The sequence below is a fragment of the Hyperoodon ampullatus genome (genome assembly GCF_949752795.1).
Source record: "Hyperoodon ampullatus genome assembly, chromosome: 19".
Classification (NCBI taxonomy): Eukaryota; Metazoa; Chordata; class Mammalia; order Artiodactyla; family Ziphiidae; genus Hyperoodon; species Hyperoodon ampullatus.
In genome coordinates this window covers 36547248-36564584 of record NC_136932.1, presented here as the reverse complement: position 1 = coordinate 36564584, position 17337 = coordinate 36547248, and the positions used below count along the sequence as shown (strand labels likewise).

Below are 17337 nucleotides of genomic sequence, written 5' to 3'. Positions count from 1 at the left end.
TCATGTAGACAGAACAGCGTAGTGTCATAGGATATGCTGAGTTCAGGAACTGCAAGTAATGCTATGAGGATTCACCAAACGGCGCTGGGGGATGGCAGGCGGTAAAGCGGGAAAGGACAAGCTAGGGCTACATGGTGAAGAGCCCTGAGTGACGAGCCAGAGTTAGAACTAAACTTGTCAGGCAGTGAGGAACCCTCCGGTGTCTGAGCTGGGGAATGTGTGAGGAAATTTGTGTCAATTCCAGGCAGTGGATAATGAGAGGCTGATATAGGGGAATGACAATGGGGAGAAAAAAGATTGTGAGGGTGGGAAGACAGAGATTTTGACAATAGAACTATTAAACTTACTAATAATACTTAAATTCAATTGAAAAATAGAGTTGAAAAGCAATTTCAGTAATACTCTTCAAAAGGCAGTACTTTACCAAGTTACTGCCTTTTACGTGCTTCTGGAGATACGAAAGGAACTGTGTATATTCACAAAATTCATAGTGTTATATGGGAGATGTAAATATGATGAAAGTGTATTTTGGACATTACTTTTTAAAAAAATTGAAACATTACAGTCTTTTAAGCACAGAATCAGGCATTGCTTGGAGAATGGGTAGGTCCTATATAGAATTTGGAAATAAATCTGTTTCTTCATGGCTGACTAATAGTTATACTAACGGAGGTATAAAAACCATAAATATACCAGAAAACTGAAATCCTTTATTTGTATTTCACTGACCCTTAAAATAAATTTTACTTTAATTGCTTTAATATCAACTAGATTTTTTTTCCTTTGCCCTCTAAATCTTGATAATTTCTAACTATCCAGTGGCCATTATGTAAAACAAAAAACATGCCTATCTCCTTTAACAAATATTTATAGAATACTTAATATCGTATTAAAGGCTATAAAAATAGGCAAACTACCAGACTCATTTTCACTCTACTAATACTTTTTGAGTCAAATATTTCCTAAATCTCATGAAACTGTCTCCACTATGGAGTTTGATGCTAGCATATGTAAAAGAGTTGCCATCCAGATGCTCTAAGACAGCACTGACCAACAGAAATATAATGTGAGCCACATAAGTAATTTGAAATATTTTAGCAGTCGCATTTTAAAAAGTAAATAGAAATAGATAAAATTAATTTTAATTATGTATTTTATTTACCCCAATACATCTAACATATTATTTTAACATGTAATCAATATAAAAATATTTTACATTCTTTTTTATACTAAGTCTGTAAAATCTAGTGTATATTTTATACTTATAATCCGTCCATTTGGACACTAAATTTTCATTGGAAATACTTGTTCCGTATTTAGATATAAAATTTGCAGTTGAAGAAGTAGATTCACATATCCAAGTTGTTCCAAACATACTTAAAACAAGTGTTCCAAACACACTTATAAGTTTTCTCATAACTGAATTGATGTTTTTAAATAAAAATGAAAAAATTCAAACTTCTTCAGTGTACATTTCAAGCGCTCAATACAACATGCAGCTAGTGGCCACCAGACTGTACAGCTCTGAAATGGTCTTCTCTCCAGGGCTACTTCTGACATTAAAAATATGTGTATAGATTTTGGTCTTATTTTTCTTTTAAAATGTATTTAATATTCTCTCTCTCCTTCTTTTTGGTCCCACATTCCTTTATTCTAGCTAACTTTCTTTCCAAGACATGCCTGTTCACTTGGTTCATCTGGAGTCCTCATTTAGTTCACGGCACTGTACCAGTTCAGTATACTGAGGTTAATTCAGGGGTACAGCCCTCTCTTGAACTCTTTCTATCATTATCCAAACCCTACTTCCCTCTATGTTATCAGGTGCAGCCCTTTGTCAGCTCTTTATATTTTGAATGCTCTCATATTACCTCGCTTATAAACCTTGCAACTATATAAATAAGTAGGAGGTCTGGAAGTAACCCTATTTTATAGATAAAGAATTATCCACGGGAGGTTTATACATTTGCCCAAGTCATATGGATAGTGACGTAGCTGAGTTAGAATTCATATTTCTTAACTTTTGTTTTGCCTTTTCTACTACACTGTGACACAAGAGAATGTCAGACTCCTTCTCTTACTAGTCCCTTCCAGTCCTGTGTTGTAGGCAGCCTAACTTAGGATTTTTTTTAAAAATCATCTCTAGTATTAACTCAAATTACCTGGAATAAATTCCTAGGAAACTGGCATGTTACAATCATGTTTACAAAAAATTGAAAACTCTCATTTTAAGAACAGGATTCTTCATTTAAATTACTGTCTTGCAGTGAGTTGGCCAGGAGGACCGCATCTCCTTGTTTATATATACATAGACCCATGAGATAAATGGGAAAAGAGCAACTATGATAGCAATAGCCAACGGAATTCTTCCACCAAATGGATTCCTATAAAGACACACAAAAATTATTATAAATAAAAATCCAGTAAAAATTACTAATTGCTTTGGTAACGAATATGAAGATTGATTTTAGTAAAACACATCATTACATTTTTGTACGGTCTTTTTAATTTTTTAAATTGAAATATAATTCTTATATTTCATATAAGAATTATATAAGAAATATAATTCTGCGTTTCAGTGACCTCAGTTGAAGGTCATTGATAAAGCATTGTTAAAATGGATCTTTACGTAATGATTTTTGTGTCCTGTTTAAGAAAACTTTTCTTCCCCAAGGTCTTAAGGATACTAAATTATCTTCTATAAAAGTTTTATTGTTTTGCTTTTCACGTTAGATCTATAATCCACCTAGAATTGATTTTTATGAAAGTTTTAAGGTGTAGGGGTTGTTTCACTTTTTTCCATATGGATATTCAATTGCTCCAGCACTATTTATTGAAAAGATTGCCTTCCTTTGCTACCCTGGAGTGCCATCATTGTCCTAAGTAAAGGCCATATACATACATATATACATATATGTATATATATATATATATATATATATATATATACATATATATATATATATATATATGTATCTGTTTCTAGATTCTGTTTTGTTTCATTCATTTATTTTGCCAGTATGGGTTTATCTTATACTGCCATAGGATAATTATTTAGGTGTTCTTTATTTTAATGAGGTCTTTAATTTCTCCCATAATGTTTTATAGTTTTTATAGTTTTGTATGCAGAGATTTTGCATATCTCTGCTAGATTTATTCCTGGGGAGTTGATTTTTTGATGCTATAGATGGTAACTTTTTGTTTTTATCATTTTCTGTTACTTGCTGATAAAAATACAGTTGATTTTAGTATATTGACCTAGTATCCAGCCATCTTTTTAGATTTTTAGAAATTTTCTACATATGTGATTTTGTCATCTGTGAATAAGGAAAATTTAATTTTGCCTTTCCAATCCTTGGGGGCTTTTATTTCTTTTTCTCGCCTTACTGTACTGGCTAGGACAAGAGATAGAACAGTGTTGAGTAGAAGTGGCAACAGTGGCTACTTCTCATGCCTGATTTCAGAGGAAAAGTTTTCAGCTGCTCACCATTAAGTATCATGCTGTGGTATAGATACCCTTTAACAGGGTAAGTTCCTTTCTAAATCAATTTTTATGAGCTTTTATCATGAATGGATGTTGAATTTTATCAAATGCTCTTTTTGTATAGACTGAGAAGATAGTTTATTTTCTTCTTTCATTCTGTTAATGTGGTGAAAAACACTGGTTGGTTTTCAAATGTTAAACTAACTGTATTCCTAGAATAAACACAACTTGGTGGTTGGGTCATGAATTGCAGGACTTGATTTGCTAATGTTTTTGTTTTTTATTTTTTGCTAATTTTTTGTTTAGGGTTTTTCCATCTGTGGTCATGAGTGAGACTGCTGTGTAATTTCTTTTTTCTTTCTTTTTTTTTTTTTTTTGGTTGGGGGGTGGGTAATGTTCTTGTCAACTTTTGGTGTCCAGATTTTTCTGCCTTCATAAAATAAACTGGAAAATGTTTCTTCTTTTTCTGTTCTCTGGAAGAGTTTGTTGAAAGTTGGCATTATTCCTTCCTTAAATGTTAGGTAGAATTCTGCAGTTATGCCATTTGGTCTAGAGATTTCTTTTAGGAAAAGTTCATATTATATACTCAATTTCTTTAATAGTTATGAGACCGTTCTGAGTATTTCTTCTTGTGTCAGTTCTGGTAAATTGTATCTTTCAAGGAATTTGTCCATTTCATCTACATTTTCAAATTTATTGGGAAAAAGTTGTTCATAATATCCTCTTAATGATTTTTGCAGTATCTGTTATATGGGTAATATCTTTCTCTTTTTCATCCCTGAGATTAGTTATTTTTGTGCCTTCCTTTCCTTGCTCTCACTCTAATTATTTTCCCCTTTTTAGTCTTGCCAGGGTTTATCAGTGTTTTTAATCATTTCAGAGGATGAATATTTGGCCCTCTTACTCCTTTATTTTTTAATGTTGATTTTTTCATTTCATAGATTTCTGCTTTTATATTTATTTTCTTGTTTCTTTGGGCTTAATTTACTGTTCTTTTACTAACTTCTTGAACTGGAGAGATCCTACCTTCTTTGAAGCTTAGCTCATTGACTTTCAGCCTGCCTAGTTTTTGTTTTGTTTTAATATATGTATTTAATGGTATAAATTTCCCTCTAAGCATGCTTTTTAGCCACATCCCACAAATTTTAATATGTAGTCGTCTCCTTATCATTCAGTTCAAAATATTTTCTAATTTTCATTGTGGTGTGTTCCAAATGTTATTTGGAAATATATTTCCTAATTTCCAAACATACAGTGGTTGTCTATTATTTTTGTTAATGATTTCTAGCTTAATTGCACTGTGGTCAAAGAACATACTCCATAAGATTTCAGTTCTTTGAAATTTGTTGGAACTTATTTCATGGCTCAACATAAAGTCTTTTTGCAAATATTCAACGTTTACTTGAAAACAAAATGTGAATTCTGCCATTCTTGGTGCTGGTATTCTATATATGTCCTTTAGGTCAAGTTTCTTATCGTGTAGCTCAAAATTTCTATATCTTTATTGATTTTTAAAATCTTCTTGTTCTATTAGTAACTGAAAGAAGTGTATTAAAGTCTCCCAAAATGATTGTAAATTTTTTAGTTTTTCTTTTTCGTTCCGTCCATTTTTATTTTATCTATTTTGAGGCTATGTTATTAGTTATGTATGCTTTTTAATAAGTGGTGTTGAGATCACCAGAGAGCCAAAAAGGAAGAAGATAATATTGGATCTGTTCTTTTTGCTGTTACACTAGGATAAACTCTAAATCGGTCAAAGATTTAAATGTAAAAATGAAACCATACATGTATTAGAAGAAAATTTAGGTAAGTTACTTACAACCTGAGAGGAAGGAAAGTTTTCCTAACTATGACTCCAGATCCAGAAGCAATAAGGGAATGGACCGATAAATTTGGTCACATTAAAAAAAAAATTTGTTTTCATGGCAAAGTGTACTTTGCATAAGCAAAGTAAAAGGACAATAAGAAACTGCAAAATAAATTTTTCAGCTTATACCACAGACAGAGGGTTAATAGCCCTAGTATGTAAAGAGCTTCTAAAAGTAGAGAAGACCAACAACCTTAGAAATTGGTTAAACCTATACTCTCAGAGATGAACCAATATTTATAGAAAAAAATGCAAATGGCTCTTAATCATATGAAAATGTGCTTACCTTTGCTCCTAATAAAAGAAATACAAATGAAAACTACCCATTTCTCAACTATCCAATTAGTAAAAATTTAAAAATTTGACAATACAGTTTGTTGGCACTATTTTGAATCGCAAAAAATTGGATACAACCTGAACAGTAGAGGACTGGATGAATATACTGTGGACCTATCAGCAGAATAAGGAAAGTCTTTATATACCACAGGATGATCTCCAGGATGTAGTAAGGGGAAATCAAGAATACAATTGTGTATAATATGCTACCACTTATCTAAGACAAGCAGGAATACCAATGAATGTACATAATTTGCTCCATTAAGAAACCATGGAAGGGGGCTTCCCTGGTGGCACAGTGGTTGAGAGTCCACCTGCCGATGCAGGGGACACGGGTTCATGCCCCGGTCCGGGAAGATCCCACATGCTGCGGAGCGGCTGGGCCCGTGAGCCATGGCCGCTGAGCCTGTGCGTCTGGAGCCTGTGCTCCGCAACGGGAGAGGCCACAACAGTGAGAGGCCCGCGTACCGCCAAAAAAAAAAAAAAAAAAAAAAAAACCATGGAAGGATAAACCATAAAGTTGAAAAAAGTTTCACCTATAGAGAAAGGGAGGACATAGGGTTGGGGGATAGAGAAGTTAGAGTTCTTTAAATGTACTCTGTCTTGTAGATTTGACTTTGGAACCACGTAGATGTTTTATATAATTATAAAACAAAATTAATATATGTTTAATAAAGTATCCTTAGAAATTGAAAGTAAAATGAAATAAATGAACTTAACTGTCTATTCACTTGGTGGGATTAGCACAGTTACTATTCCAAGTAATTTGAATGTACATCCCTTAGAGAGATGTTCCCTAGAAACAGCAACACAAAATACCTATTTTCAGTAATTATATTGTTATTCTGAGATTGTGTTTGTATTGTGGGATGAGTCAGATGAGTTATGTTGAGGTCACTGAGACTAGAGATTTTTTGACATGATTAAAAGTAAATACAGATTTAAGATTGCTGATAAGGTCAGATGAAAACTTGTGTTCCTGAATTTGAATTCTAGGATCAATATGAACTCATAAGGGATTTTATCTTTAACTATATATGTAAAATATATATATATATATCTTTATATATGTAATACACATATACATATGTATACATATATATTTATGACACACATACACATATATACATACCTATGCACATATATGTGAATTTTCCTAGTTCTGCCCACTGAAAGAACCCAACTCAACCCAGTAGCAGTGAGCACCATTTGTGCCCAGAATGTGACCTCTAAATACCATTATTACCTACTGAAAATAATGAGGGCTTTTTGGAAAAATGGTTGATTCCACGTCTGGGGCATAAAATGTACAATCTTAGCTTGGAACATTTTGTCATACCAGAAAGCAAGGAAGCAATCAACGTTTACTAGGGTCGTGTCAAACAGAGTTCTGGTGCCAACCTGAAAAAGTGCCCCTGGTCAAAGATGAGACAGTTTAAGCAACTGCCATGGACTGAGAAACATCAAATATGTTGAAATCCATGACTTTATAATGGTATTATTAAATAAACAAAACTCATTGGTCACTTTTGGAAGGTGCCCAGAGAAGAAAAACTCATTATTCTGAAAACTGGTAAATTAAGAGAGTCAACTCCTTTTCCTCTTATGATCTGTGTCTGAGTAGTCCAAGAATTGATAAGTGGAAGTTTTCCAGATAATAATCAAGGAATGGTATAATTAGGTTATGACCATTTTGCAACTCAAATGAATTAGTGGATTTAGGCAGTGATCACCAAAGATTTTATATTAACATTACAGAGAAACAGCTAGGTGTTATGCACGTTACGATGGAAGTACATAACACCACCCATGAAGTGGTCTTGCTTAGTGATGATGATGATGAGAAGAAGAAGGAGAAGGAGGAGGAGACGACGACCAGAATCTGGCCAAGCTTCTAGATCTTACCACCAATTTATAGGAAATATGAAGCACAGAGGAACAAGTATTTATAATACAACTGTGAAAATATAAACATTGGCTGGAAAACTCATAATAGGAATTACTGTTTTATTTTCTGTGTGTGATGATGGTAGAGTGATTATTTTTTAAGTGCTTATCTTTTAGAGATACATACTGAAATATATAAAACATAAAACAATATGATGTTTGAGATTTATTTCAGAATAATCAGGACAGTGATAGATGATACAAGATAGGATATACAATGATAGTTGTTGGAGCTGGGTGATGAGTACATCTGATTCATTATATTAGTCTCTCTGCTTTTGAATGTGTTTGAATATTTCAAAATAAAAAATTAAAGCAGAATTTTTTGTAATTGCCAAAAAGTCCTCCTTTTTTCTAATGCTGACCTAAAAATCTACTTTTTAAAATTAAACTATCTATACTTGCTTCCGTTTTGTTGGTGTTTGTATAGTATGTTTTTTCTATTTGACTTTCAGTGTTTCTGTTTCTGTGTATATTTGTGTATATTTGTGTTCTCTTTTGTAAGCAGTGTTTAGTTTTTAATCTTTTATCCATTTTGAAAATCTTTATTGGAATATTTGGAACAATTACATTTAATGTAGTTTCTCATATATTTGAGTTTAATTCTCTGTCTTAACATCTGCTTCTTATTTTCCCCATCTGTTCTTTTTCTCTTCTCCTTTCCTGCCTTCTGTACTCCTTTTCTTTCAGTGGTTACCCTAAGGATTACCACATGAATCCTTGACTTATCAAAATCTAATATAAATTGATACCTTTACCCTTCCCAGATAATTCAAGGACCTTAGAACACTTTAGCTCCATTTATCCCCTTCCAACTTATATGCTACAGTTGTCATGTATTTTTTATTTTTCTATTATTGTTTTATAAAGTTAATGTTCACTTACATGTACCCACAGTTTTATATTTTGTTTGCTATTCACTTTTCCCTAAATATCCAAGCATCCTTTTGAGATCACTTTCCTTCTCTCTGGAGAATAGACGGGCAACTACCTGTGGTGACACAGGAAACTGTGGTATTCATAAAAGTATGAATGATCGTGAAACACTGAACCGACTCTTGTTAGCTTCCCTTGTGAAAAGGAAAGATTTCTCTCAAAAGATTTCTGTTTACAGTTGTGTCAATATTCTCACTTACCTACTTGATCTGACCAACCTTAAACGCATCTGATTTTAACAGTTGAGTTGAAAACTTACTTTGATGAGCTGTGGCACAGGCTCAGCCATGCTGTGATAATCACCAGACCAAAGAGCTCCCTATAAAATAGCATAGATTTCATATTTTGAAGTGGCTGTGAAGTGTCATTTTCTCCCTGACATTTGATTCTGCTGGTTGTCTGATGACTTCCTCCAAGATATATAGCATCTACAAAATATTTTCAAGTCTAACCATGACTTATAAATTACTTTTTTCAGACCTTTTAAAGCCCTATATGAAAATAAATTTCATCTTATGAGGCAGATACGAACTTCATGACTGTTCCCCAGTTTATAGGTGAACAGAGAAACAACAACAAAAAACAAACAAAAACATATATAAATCACTCACTTCATGTCACGGGGAGGAAGACCACAACCAAGAAGACAATCCCAGATTTGATCAGGGACTCTTTTCACATTGTTTTAGAGGGGTCACTGTTAGGCAGTTTCAGCTCAAATCAGTGATTTAAGCACAGATTGCAGGAGATTGGGTCTCGTCTTAGTGGAGTGGACTGACTTGCAGTGTGAGTCTAATGATTTAGGGGTGGGTATACGCTTCTAGAAATATGTGTTAAAAGGTTGTATCTTTTACATAGCATAGAAAATAATAGTATTTGGCCAAATACCACCAGAAGCCCCCACTTTGATTTCACTGCGCCTCATGGGCTTCAGGTTGGTGGAGGTGATTGAAACCATTTGGTCTGCATTCCCATCAACTGACCCAACCTGACCTAGTTTTCCAAAGATTAGGGCCTATAATGTAGCAGCACTTCACCAGTGGGACTTAGGCTACAGGTCTCTCAATTTTGGTGTTGGCAGATGTTACCAGTGGGATAGAAAGGAAAGGAGGGGGGCTATTTGTGAGACCAAGGAGTCAAGGATGTGAGGAAGCAAAGGAGGAGATGATAAAACAAGAGCCAATGGTGGTGACAAAAGGAGGAGAGGACATGAGATATATAAGGGCAAGGCTGGCAGAGGTTGACCTCTGATGGGGCTGATCACACTTGTAAATAAGATTCTGGCTTGAACCAGGACTGAATCCGAACGCTGATGGAGTTTTCACCTCATTAGATTGGACTGAATGTTACTGTACGCGATCCTTGCTCGTTACAAGGGGGTCAGGGTCCAACTGCCTGACGATAATATAATGCAACGTGTAGTAGTGATCACAGGTTTGGTAGGCAGTGCTGGCTTTGAATCCTGGCTCTATCATCAGTTTCTTTAGCTTATAAAGGGGATTATATCTTCCCTGCTCCTTATGGTGTTGGGGGAATTAAATCATAATCATGCACAGATAAGGTGTCGTAAAGGAACAGATTTCTCAGTTCTTCCCCACCCCTTCCAAAGAGTAAAAAATCACTGCTCACCTGCCTTCTTCCTCATGTAAGATGTTCTGTTTTGTATGAAGCAAGAGGTTGTATGCCAAGCCAACAGCCCACACGATACAGAAGAATATGTGTATTGCAGAGACACTCTTCCAAATAAAGTTACCTAAAAACAGATATCCTGGTGCTGTTAATCGTGGAATCACATCCCAGAGAAAAATGATCTCTTTGTATTGCTTTGCCATAATCTGCCTTCAAGTAAAGCATTCAGAAAAGGCTGGGGGATTTTTGTTTCGATTTGCCCTCAAATCAAAAGGTTAAAACAGTATTTATAAACTTAAGTGGACATTTATTATTTTGATTGTCCAGCATCTCCCCTTCCTATGATGACGACCCTTATTTTTTCTGGGGATCCACCCTTCCCACCCTCCTGGTTTATGTGTCCCAGACAACTGGACCTTAGCGAGGTCGATCAGTGTATTCCATTCCCTCAGTGACAGTGATTTGTCTCAAGATGAACAGATAACGAATCAGGGCCAACAACTCCATTCTGAGCTTTTGTGGAGCTATCAGGGAAGTGGCTTCTAGATTCTATTGGACCCAGCATGGTGAAGCTGTGACCTTTGTGTGGCAGGGCTACCACGTGGAACCCAGGGCTGAAGTGCAGTAGATGTGGAACTAAGACTGCAGACAAATTTAAGTTCTGAGCCGCCACCAGTGCCTGAAGCCAGCACCATCCCAGCCTTTTCAGTAAAGGATCCCAGTACATCTCCCTTCATCTTATAGGCCATTTGAGTTGAGTTTTTTCCTTGCTTGCAACTAATGGAGTCCTAACTGATACACCTTGAAGACGTAAACAGAGATCTAGGGGCCTTGTACAAGGAGCCCGAGCATCTGGGGGATGGAAGTTTTCCCCACCCAGGTGGGAATCATTAGTCTTTATTCTAAGGCCCTGAGAATTTTCAAGCCCCACTAGTAGAAGCTGATTTAAAGAAAGTGACAACCTGCCGGACTAATATTCCCCATTAATAAGAGAATGTTAGTAAACAATGTAAAAAAACCTTTTTTTTCTGCTCTAAGACACTGTTTCATAGAATGAAACTGTCCAACTAAGGTTTACTGAGTTTTTAGGGCCATAAAAGGTGAAGCAGCTACGTTTTGCCCCCAATTGAGGTAGGTGGCCTGTGGGCAATACAAACCGCTATTTTAAGTGAATTTTTTATGTGTATAATCACCTGGGATATACATGTAAGGAATCCAAGGAGCAGGTTACAAAACGAATACATGATAAAGCCTCTATGTTAGAGCCATTGACTGACACAACAAACATTAGGTACCTGCCATATTCCTGGCCATGTTTAAGCTATACCTGGGCAAAGATGGGTTAGACATGATCCTTTCAAGGGGCTTACAGCCTAGATGGAGGAAACATATATAAAAGTGTGCAAGAAACTGCTGGAGTTACTGTGATGGTACATAAGGAGATTAGGGAGAGCAACATGTATCAGTGAAAAATCTAAAGATGTGTTATAGACATTATAGACAGTTTCTCTACAAAAGTAGCAGTTCAGATCCATAGGCGATGAATGAATTCAAAATCAGAAAATGACTAATGGGAGTGGTCCTGGGAGAAGAATTGTATAGAGTAAATGCATAATAGACAAGGATCACCGCTAAGTATGGAGACAAGGTTAGCAGTTTGATTGTTGCCCATCTTCCATTAGCTTGGTGGCTTAAGAAATCAACGCGGTGACTGAAGCCCTTCTCTCTCAGGGGCTAAACGGCATAACTACTGTACCACCTCAGTATGAGATCCTGGGTTACAAATTGATAGACTGTCTTAGTATGGCACGTCCTTATCAAGTTTTCCTGAAGATGGGTGAGGACAATCTAGATTAGAATTCGCCTCCCCTTATGATCAGAAGGGAGAAGAAAGACACGGAGAGCTCCAGTTTTCTCCTGGGGGTTGGCAGATAGACTCTCGTCATTGAAAGGAAATCAGATTTGCTGTATCTCCATTCAGAATCCAAGGTTCATACCTGTGACAAGAGGGTTAAGTCCAACAAGCAGGGTCAGACCGGCAGGAACTGTATACACAACCTGTTAGCAGAAAAAGAGGAAATTATATGGGTTAAGAAGGATACCCAAAAGGAGAAAAAAAAATTAAAAAAAAAAGAATGCCCAAAAAGAGAAGAAGAAGAAGAAGAAGAAGAAGAAAAAAAGGATGCCCAGTATAGGAGGTGTTCAGAGGTGTGTAGGGAGTAAAGAAAGATGACAGCAGGGGCCACCACACTCCGTGACTTACCTCTAGCTTTCAGTAGCAGCTGAGGAAGTGGTGACCTCTGCCTTACGGCATTTACCATGTCAGGTTGTAATTCTGTCTGCCTTCCTCCTAGACTGTAGGCTATTCCAGGAAAGACTTCTTCATCTTCAAGCTCTAGCATTGAGCAGCGTTTTGGTCTCAAGACACAGGGACCTCCTAATCTCTCCCAAGCAACATCCATGCCTAAATGGCCTTTCCCTACTTTTCAAAAAATGCTCTTAGAAAAGCAGGGCAGGAGCAGCCATAATTAGCCACATGGCCCTGCTGGGTCTAGCTCCATGGACCATCCAGCCCCATATTCCATCTCTGCGAGTGAGACCACATAAAGTTTACTAACAGTGTATGGATCAGATGTGCCCAATAAGATCAGGCTCTTCATTTTGGAAACTGTTGTAAGTTGGTTTGGAGTTGGGAAGGCTGGCCCTGAAGAGTCCCTATTTTCAAGCCTCATTCATGGCAAGGAGGCAGATTCTGGAAAAACCTATTGCTTGTGTGGTGTGGGCAGAGGGCAAGTAGGGGGTGGTAGGTTTATAAGAAGCATGGGGCCTCCCCAGAAATGTAGCTGCTTAACATCAACTGTGATGCTTAGTTAGAAACCTTTAGTTTATAAGGAAGTTGTCAGAGCTGAACATTTTAAGTGATTTGCTGTCACTATGAAAACATGTCTGTCTTGACTCTGGGGAGAGAAAGCATCTGGATCACAGACCATGTTCATCCTTCCTACTCCATCCCGAATGATGACTAGAATATCAGCCAGTGTCGGCATTTGCAAGGACAGTCACGCTGCCGAGGCTTAGACCAAACTTTAGTGTGCATATGAATTACCTGGAGATCTTACTAGAATGCAGATCTGATTCCAGAGGTCTGGGGTAGGGCCCTAGATTCTGCTTTTCTAACAAGCACCCAGGGGACACTGGGGCTGTTGTTCCAAGGGCCACTTTTAGAGCAGTAAGGTGCTAGTTTCCCCCTAGTGAAGAACTACATGACTTAGCTACTGAGGGAGAGAGAAACAGAGACAGACAGAGAGAAGTTAAACACATACACATCATGCAGTATTTAATTGTGCTCTCCATAAGAAATGTTTGGCAGAGATTTTTAGATGTGCATTCAAATGTATCAGGTATCTGTGATTAATAGATTAAGGGGTCTGAAATCTTATTTCAGTGTGTTTTAAAGACATGAACAAAACAAACCTTTAAACTAAGTAATGGTTTCCCATGGTAGCTGTGCCATGTTAATCCTTATTTAAATGCTTTTCTCTGTCTTGAATGAGATAAGGATTTTTTTTACAGGCAGAGAGACTGAAAATAATTGTTTTTAATACACAAGTCAAAAACAATGCACAGTATAAACAATAATGAACTCAGTAGAACTCACTTACAATGGTCTTTCATCTTTTTGTTGGTGGATTTTTTTAAACTAAAGGGTATCATAACATTTATTTACTATATTTAGTTTAATTGAACACATAGTCACTGAGTCCCACGACAGTCATTCCTAACACTGCTCTCCCCTGTCCCCTGCCATTATACAAACTGAAAAAGCCAGTTTGTTTTCTCCCTCCTTAGCAGCGAGGGGTGATCATGTTCCAGCAATGAAATGGAAGGAAAAGTCTCCTGGGGGCAAGGCTGATCCTCAGAGCACTTAACAATCAATATGTATGAGTGCTCACCAAGCAGAATGGATCCCAGACCATAAGCCATGTTAGAGGCTCCTTGGGAAACATTTCCTCCCTGATGAAAGGGAGAAAAGCACAGGAGGAAAACTGGTTTTGCCTCCTGCCTTGTTTCTTCCTACTTGGGATGCTCTTGTCTGGGCATGAGATGTTTGGAGCTGCAGCAGCCATTCTGTAAACATGAGAGGATATATCACCTACCCATTGAGGATTGGCAGAGAAGCAAGACAGAAAGCCCAGGTCCTTGATGACACTGTTGACCATTAAGCACCTGCCTCTAGACTTCTTGTGAGATGGTCTGTATTTTTATAACCTGATGCTAGTCATATTTTCTATTATTTGCTCCTGTATGCATCCTGATACAAGTATCCTCCATAAGCAAGATGTGGTAGGGAACATGGAAATCAGTCAGGTACAGTACAAGCCCCCAATGCCCAGTAACGTATAATTGATTCATCTGTGCTTTCATTGTTGTATTCACTCAAGAATCAATATGGGAAGAACTGCCATAGAAAGGTTCTATGCTAGGTTGCCTAAGGACCACCAAGAAGAGGGAACTGGCCTCTGACCCCTGGAAGCTGGCATATACAGAGCCAACTCTAATGCAAAGCAGAATGAGTTAGTGGTACAGTAAAGGTTCAAAGGAAGGATGGTTGGAACTTATGGGGAAGAGGCAGAGAGATTTTGCAGGTGAGATAGCATTTGAGATAGACCTGGAAGCCTGAGTAGAGTCTGACATACAGGAATTCTCAGGGCAAGGCAAGAAGTGGACTGGGCTTCCCAGACCAAGTTGGGAAGGTGGGTTAGGGCCGTATTGTGGTGGGCCTGGAATGCCAAGTTGGGAGTTTCAACTTAGACATCTTGGGAAATGACAAAAGTTTTTGAAGCAGGAAGCAATATATGGGGAGTATTATAGGAATGGAAGATACTAGAGGCAGCTCGAAGAGCTAGGAAGGACCCACAAGGGTCCATGTGGGAGGAATGGAGGGCTAAACTGGGGGTGAGGGAGGATGTCTTTGGGGGCCTGGTGTTTATTATTATTCATATTACATCATCCAAGCATGAGGTGAAGGGTAAAATGTGCAGATACCGTACAGATAAGCAATTAGACCTACATTGTTTTTTGTTGAATTGCTTTGTTCTTTGTTTTCTGAGGGGATCTCAAAGACAGTGGTAAGAAACAGAGATGTTAGAGATGGCTGAGGTTTTGAGCAAGGATGACTCAGAATGACTGCTGATAACAGAAATGGTGAGTCAGAAGGAAGAGTGGGCATTGGAGAGAAAGATGCTGGGTAAGACCTTGTGTGTACCTGAGGAGCCACTGTGACGTACAGGTGGACAGATGTAGCAGTCGTTTGGAAATTCAGCATTAAGCTGGATATTTGGAACTGCAGGAGAAATAACACTTGGAACTAAGGATATGGATCATAGTGCTGAGGAAGAGGCAGGGGCATGTGAATCTGGATAGTAAGAATATCAGAATGTGGTTATATTTATAACCATATATGTATATATAATATATATTACATTATATATATAATAATTCCAAATGCTTTCACTTGTTGTTACTCTATACACAGTCAACATTATTCCAAAGCCTAAAATCATCTCATCGGTGATATTGTACAGTATTGTATATCTGTATTGAAAGAACCGAAATTTAGATATTTCCAAAAATGTGTGGAATGAACTCCCCCCTCCTCTAAATGGTTCAACCAGAGCATTGGTTCAATGTATACTGTAGGTTTTATGGGCTTTAATTACTTTTTATGAATGTAGCTCACTGAATTAGCAGAACCACATACCTTAAGCCTGCCATTTTCTCGTCAAATGTTTGTTGGAGTTTCTGGGTAGAAATTCATGAGGATTGGTTCACTTAACCTTGAGAGGTCTATTCTGTGTCTTCAGGAAAGTGTCCTCAGTTGGCCCATTTTATTCAAAGGGAATACTGCTGAAAGGCACCTCTATCTCTGGAAAATTCTGACTTCTCAATCTGATCCTTCTCCTCCTAATATTTTAGGAAAAAGCACTTACTAAGGATTTGATTTCTGAGTTTTTAAGTAGACGAAGCAGGGAGGAGGGCAAATAGATAAACCTGCGTGTTTCACGCAGTCCCACAATTCTTTCAGGTGTGGGAAGGCAACTCCTACTCACCATCCACACTTCTGCATCTGGATCGTTTACCTGGAATGCCAAAACGTCAGCATTAGCGACATGCTGTCATGTTCCATTCCAGCATTTGGTCTGCTCTTTATTCATTTTAGTCATTTTCTAAACGCTGCAGTAGGGACCGAGGATACAAGGAGTAAGACATAGTGTAGCCGATGGTGATGGGGAAGGGGCTATTGGCTGAACCCAGCACCTGGTTTGAACACACAGTCACACCTACCTATTTGTAAAGAAGGGCACAGGGGGTCCGCAAAGGGCGAGCCAAGCCCAGAATGGGTATCTTAAGGGCCCTCCAGTCTCAAGGAATGAGGAAAGCTATCACAAAGGGGCCCCAAAGCAGGCTTGGAAGGATAATTAGCTGCAAAGGGTTTTGCTCTGCTTCCTCTCCTAAGCCGTGAGCTCAGTCTCGCCCCCAGGCTGTCTTTTTAGAAAGGTGCCAGGGCCGCTTCTACTCAGGTCCCTGCAAAGGGACACGCGCCGAACCAGTTCCTTCCAGCATGTGAGCAAACGTGACCATATGATCACACCTGTCTCAGCTGGAGCCGGAGTGCGGGTTCCCGGATCACCAACCCTGACTCCAGCCCTCCCCGTACAGGGCCGGCTCCTGCGACCCCGCCGGCCGCTCGGCCTACACCGCACGGAGCCTGGGGCGGAGCTCGGAGCCCGGGGTCCCGCCGCCCGCCGCCCGCCGCCCGGCCCGGGGCGCTGACCTGCACGAAGGCCGCCAGCGCGAAGAAGGCGCCCATGAGCCAGTTGCAGGCGCGCCACAGGCCCGGCGCCCCGCGCCCGGCCGCAGGCGCCATGGTCGGGCGGCGCGGTCCACGCCGCGGCCCCTCCTTCCGCCCGGCCCGCTCCCCGGAAGGCCCTCGGTCGTCCGGTCCCGGGGCCACTGGCCGGCGCGCGCCCGGGTAGGAGGGGCGCCGGTCGGGCCTTCCTGTGGGCCCCCATTCGCTCCTCCTAAAACGTAGAGAGGCGTAGGTATCTGCCCATTTCTCAGACTTGGAGAGTCACAGAGC

At 38.7% G+C, this 17337-nt stretch overlaps 1 protein-coding gene across 3 annotated transcripts; it reads right to left on the bottom strand.

Moving 5' to 3' along the window:
- Nucleotides 1–2245: 2245 nt before the first annotated feature.
- Nucleotides 2246–17124, bottom strand: TMEM220 (transmembrane protein 220; the record flags this gene model as incomplete). Of its 3 annotated transcripts, XM_079725159.1 has the most annotated exons (6): nt 2246–2381; nt 8827–8886; nt 10197–10320; nt 12194–12254; nt 16307–16336; nt 17032–17124. In XM_079725159.1, 6 exons carry the CDS (start codon nt 17122–17124, stop codon nt 2246–2248), a joined length of 504 nt encoding a protein of 167 aa, XP_079581285.1. The 3 variants fall into 3 exon arrangements, with proteins under 3 accessions (XP_079581285.1, XP_079581286.1, XP_079581287.1); XM_079725160.1 differs by lacking the exon at nt 16307–16336; XM_079725161.1 differs by lacking the exons at nt 8827–8886; nt 16307–16336.
- Nucleotides 17125–17337: the final 213 nt, after the last annotated feature.